General features: G+C 32.7%; 1 protein-coding gene and 1 long non-coding RNA gene across 3 annotated transcripts; one reads left to right on the top strand and one right to left on the bottom strand.

Moving 5' to 3' along the window:
• Positions 1-29: 29 nt before the first annotated feature.
• LOC109584763 (uncharacterized) lies at positions 30-3,246 on the top strand. Of its 2 annotated transcripts, XM_020000608.1 has the most exons (16): positions 30-184; positions 239-413; positions 462-509; positions 559-633; positions 682-771; positions 823-903; positions 947-1,078; positions 1,118-1,195; positions 1,248-1,316; positions 1,365-1,406; positions 1,463-1,537; positions 1,964-2,148; positions 2,196-2,348; positions 2,450-2,633; positions 2,689-2,739; positions 2,786-3,246. In XM_020000608.1, exons 4-16 carry the CDS (start codon positions 585-587, stop codon positions 3,154-3,156), a joined length of 1,560 nt encoding a protein of 519 aa, XP_019856167.1. In that variant the 5' UTR covers positions 30-184; positions 239-413; positions 462-509; positions 559-584; the 3' UTR covers positions 3,157-3,246. The 2 variants fall into 2 exon arrangements, with proteins under 2 accessions (XP_019856167.1, XP_019856166.1); XM_020000607.1 differs by having other exon boundaries at positions 947-1,195.
• A 605-nt stretch (positions 3,247-3,851) lies between these two features.
• LOC105313947 (uncharacterized) lies at positions 3,852-4,517 on the bottom strand. Its single transcript, XR_002186166.1, has 5 exons — positions 4,468-4,517; positions 4,315-4,390; positions 4,214-4,257; positions 3,962-4,174; positions 3,852-3,912 (listed from the first exon to the last, which is right to left on the bottom strand). It is a non-coding gene; the product is annotated as an uncharacterized LOC105313947 (long non-coding RNA).

Genomic DNA, 4,517 nt, shown 5'->3' with positions numbered 1-4,517 from the left:
GTAAAGTAAATAATATAACTTATTAATGTATCATCATTACTAGTACATTGAGGAGTATCATCCACTAGCTGAGATTGGTCAAGTTTATAATTTCTCCTTCAGTCCCTCCAGTGGTTTTATTGAACTATTGTTTGATGATTCTTGTGAAGGATGGACTGTACAACCATTAGTTGAACCATGTAGAGTGAGTTTTGAATTATATACATTAAAATTATTATTATTATATTCATTTCTGTAGTTGTATCAAGATGACATTGACAGATTTGATGAAGCTACTTATCCTCTTCCTCCATCTTGTCTGGTATCAGTACATGGATCACCTGATGCTGTTCCTACACTACACTACTCAGTACCACTGGTGGGTGTGGCTGAACCTGTTACATTATGTGTTGATAGAAAACTTCAGCTAGAAAGTAACTGTTAAATTTTATTTTTTAATTTATTAAATTATACTCATGTAGAAGATGTATTAGAAGTTATTGCCAGTCATAAAGCTACTTTTGAAAAAGGTAATAAGTTTATACATTAATTATTGCTATAATTTATGAAAAATAATAGAAAAAGATAGAGGCATTGCTGAGTCAATGAAGAAGTTATATGAATCACTAAAGAAACAGTCAATACTAGCTAAAGGTAAAACTGGCACAGGATTCTTTTTTATTAACGATTGTAATGATTTAGAAAAGCAAGAGCTTTCAGAAAGATTGCTAGCATTGATAAAAGAACAAGAATTACCCAAACAACAAGGACCTGATGACAAAGAAGAACAAGGTAATTAGCTATTATGAAACTAACAAGATGAGAGGTACATTTTACATGTAGAACTTAAATCTGAGCTTCAAGAAACTAAAGCTATTCTTGATATATATATTTCTAAACAGCAGGAGCAAAAAGCAGTTGAAGGTAATAATAATTTCTTATTTTGAAATGCTATATTGTATCATAGAAACACTAAAAACTGATATATACTTAAAAGACAAAACAATTGCAGATCTTGTTCAGGAAAAATCTCAGCTATCAAAGGAAATGTCTCAGCTATTAGAAGAAATCAGTGAACTTAAAACAGAAAAAGAAAATGGTAATCCTCAGCTTGTTAATTTCATTTTTTTGGTCATAGATTTCACCTCAAAATTGAAAGAAATAAATTCAAATAATGAAAAAATACTCTCAAGACAGGAAGAAATACAAACTAAAAGTATACTTGATTATTTGTATTGTATAAGCAATAATACCTTGTATCTTTACAGGTCAAGATCTTATGACTATACTAACTGACAGTGATAGAATTATATCTGAGCTTTTTGTTAAAACTGAAGGTGCAGTTAATATAAATACAATTTTCTAGCTTATTGATTATTTTGTAGAAACTGAAAAAGATTTTGATGAACAACTGCAGAAAGACGACCGTTAGTTATAGCTATTATAATTGTTGCATTAATTGTCAACCGAAATTATTTACTAGGAGCTGAGAAGCAAAGGCAACTTCAGGAGAACATTAGTACAGCACTCTCTGTTCAGCAGGAATCAATGAAAGAAGGTTAACTTTAACATGTATATAGAAGAATGTAAATTAGTGATTCTGTCCCCTTGCAGCCATACCCTGACATACATGTACATGCACATACAAACATAGCCACTTCATCAGGGCTTTGCCCAATTATCCCCAACACCAAAACGTAACATCAATTTATTTCCTTTCCGATCACGCCTGCTCTTCACTTCCATTGCAGTTACCATATTAATTAAATTCTGTAACTACTTAAAACTGAACAGGTATAACTATATAGGGACTTGTAACTATGGCTTAATTCAATATTGCAAAAAAATAAAAATATTCAATCCCAAGATATTACATTATATATATGTACAAACGAGAGATTGAGCCAAAGTTAAAGTTTTGGGAGACTGATTTAGACTGCACATGTATACCAAGTATAGAATAAACCTACTCATTTATTTATAGGTAGTGATTTGATGCAAGAATTATCTGAAAATAATGATCTACTGGAAAATGTGATAGAATCATCAAAATATTTACAGAAGAAACATACTACATGTACATATGCTGGTCTGGTTTATTATGAGGAACATGGTGTAGAGAACCTGGTGACTTTCACTGCTGTTAGGAAATTAGATGCTCTTCTTGAGGTAATTTTTTACTATGATAAATTATCATTGGTTCATTATTTATACAGTTTATTAAGAAAAAACATCCACAAGCTAAACTAGGACCTCATGTTTACTTCCGTATTGCATCTCCTGATGGTTTTGTTGAATTGGATTTTAATGCTCCACAAGATGAGCCATTTACTGGATGGAGTATTGAACCTCACACAACACCTTGCAGAGTATGTACTGTCAGTATTAATGTGCTTCATTTTGAGAATTTTTTTTGGGGGCTTTGCAATTTATAATACATGTGCTTGCATTGTTTCTCATTTTATTTCAGTTGTATCAACGTGATATTTACAATTTTGGTGATAAAGATTATTCTCTTCCTCCATCTTGTCTGGTATCAGTGTATGGGTCACCTGATGCTGTCCCTACACTACTGTACTCAGTACCACTGGTGGGTGTGGCTGATCCTGTTACATTACACATTCATGTATCACGAAGAAATACTCCTATTGCAGGTAATGCTCAGTCTATTATTCATCTAGCTAATGTTATATCTTGGTTATACATTAGTTGGTGCTGCTAGTGCAGGTAGCAGCACTCAGTCAGTAAAAAGAGAAAGAGGTATAATAATACATTGATACATAATAACTAGCTATTGTTATTATAGGCTTTGATATTAAAACAGCTAAACAAAAGATCAAACAAGTTATGATTGAGAATCACTCTGATTTTGCAGACATTTTGGAGAGTTCTCTTAAAGAAATTGCTAACAAACTATTTGAAGCTAAAATTGTTACCCAGCAAGTTCAGAGGTCACCAACTTATGATGCCATAGCCTATAGTTTCCTAGCTATAATGAATTTATTCGATTCTAAATCCGACCTAGAGAAGCATTGTGTGAAGTATCTAGAGGCTCTGTCTAGTGTTGGGGGACAAGTAGAATTTGCTGCTAATCTCTTGAGGGAAAAATGGACAGCAGCTCTGGAGGGAACACTTCAGTTTGAACAGTCTGTAAAAAGAGTAGATGATAATATATAACTGATGTTATTTATGCGGTAGAAAATTTTTGTGCTTCAAAATTGTGCTGTGATTTATATTTTTTACATAAAATGCATGTAGCATGTAATAATGGGTGATCTAATTTTTTGCAAAATTCTAATCCAGTAAAATTAGAGTATAAATCATAAAAATTTCCTGAGATGGTATACCCTATAGCACCAAATTTTCGTCAGTCAAAATATTTGTCAAATTTGTCAGGTGTTTTTGCTTGATAAAATTTTTAACCGACAAAATTTTTGTTCCACGTGGGTAGTCTAGTAGATTTATGCGAATTAATAACAAAAATTTTATTGACAAAAATTAATTTTAACAAGAAGTTAAGATTTTGACAAAATTTTTGACTGACAAAAATTTGGAGCTATGCGGTAATCAAAACGCTTGGTGATAAAGAACATTCCCTTCCTCCATCTTGTCCAATGCAATCCATCACCAAATCTGTCCTATATGGCATTATATGACTTCACTGGTAATGCTACACAGCCAAAAATGTTATATAATCTGAAACTATGACTGATTTCAATCATGACCCAGCCTATAAAATCCAATTTTGATCGGAATCAATTCAAACTTTCTATGCATGTAATAAAAATGGAGATTTTTTTAGTAAATTGACAATCAACTGACAAAAAATCCTGTTGTGAAACCCTTCTTCCCTCTCTCTCCCCCCCCCTCACCTTTATAACTGATCTGGTTATCATTATCAATCTTACAAGTGTCTCTCATCAAGTTTCTCTACTACACAAAACAAGAAGACATTAATCTCTCATTCTTTCTCTTATCTCACGTTCTTCTTCTTGAAACCCCAGCTGTGCTTGTAACAGAAACCTCTTCAACCGTTGTACTGGTATACTACCATGCCCCTCCTGATCAAACACAGCAAACGCTCTCAGTACATCAGTATGACTGGGCCACTCCCTGTTCTCATGAGTGGAGGTTAACTGATCACAAGTCTCATCTATTATTGACTGGAGGTAACTCTTGTCCAGTTCATTACGTTCTATTAATAGTAACAATTAGTTTCTAATGATGTCATTACTTTTTATTGCTTCTTCTATTTTTAGACCACCCAAACCGATTGACCTTATAAGGATAAATGGATAAATTTAGAAACTAAACTAATTCAATTAAAGTATTCACTTGAGGAATAATGGAAGGTTCTCTTTGATTATGTGACCATCCTTATCACTGAATACTTCAAATGCCTCATCAAACTCTAACAGAGAAAGATCAAGAGAATTATCATTTAATAATTGATTGATCCTTTCTTCTCTTCATTTCTCTTATTGTTACCTTTCTTGTCAATACGAGGCAGTTCATCAATAGCTCCTCCTCCTGAAGCA

This window comes from Amphimedon queenslandica, unplaced genomic scaffold (assembly GCF_000090795.2).
Source record: "Amphimedon queenslandica unplaced genomic scaffold, v1.1 AMPQUscaffold_13169, whole genome shotgun sequence".
Lineage (NCBI taxonomy): Eukaryota > Metazoa > Porifera > Demospongiae > Haplosclerida > Niphatidae > Amphimedon > Amphimedon queenslandica.
Note: the sequence above shows the minus strand (reverse complement) of the source record. Positions and strands in the feature narration are given on the sequence as shown.

What these genes read in the sequence shown, in the direction of transcription:
- LOC109584763 (XM_020000607.1), top strand. Translation starts at nt 585, where the DNA reads ATGAAGAAGTTATATGAATCACTAAAGAAACAGTCAATACTAGCTAAA. An exon ending in TGATGACAAAGAAGAACAAG is followed by an intron (nt 772 to 822) that starts GTAATTAGCTAT and finishes TTTTACATGTAG; the next exon opens with AACTTAAATCTGAGCTTCAA. An exon ending in GTCAGTAAAAAGAGAAAGAG is followed by an intron (nt 2,740 to 2,785) that starts GTATAATAATAC and finishes TTGTTATTATAG; the next exon opens with GCTTTGATATTAAAACAGCT.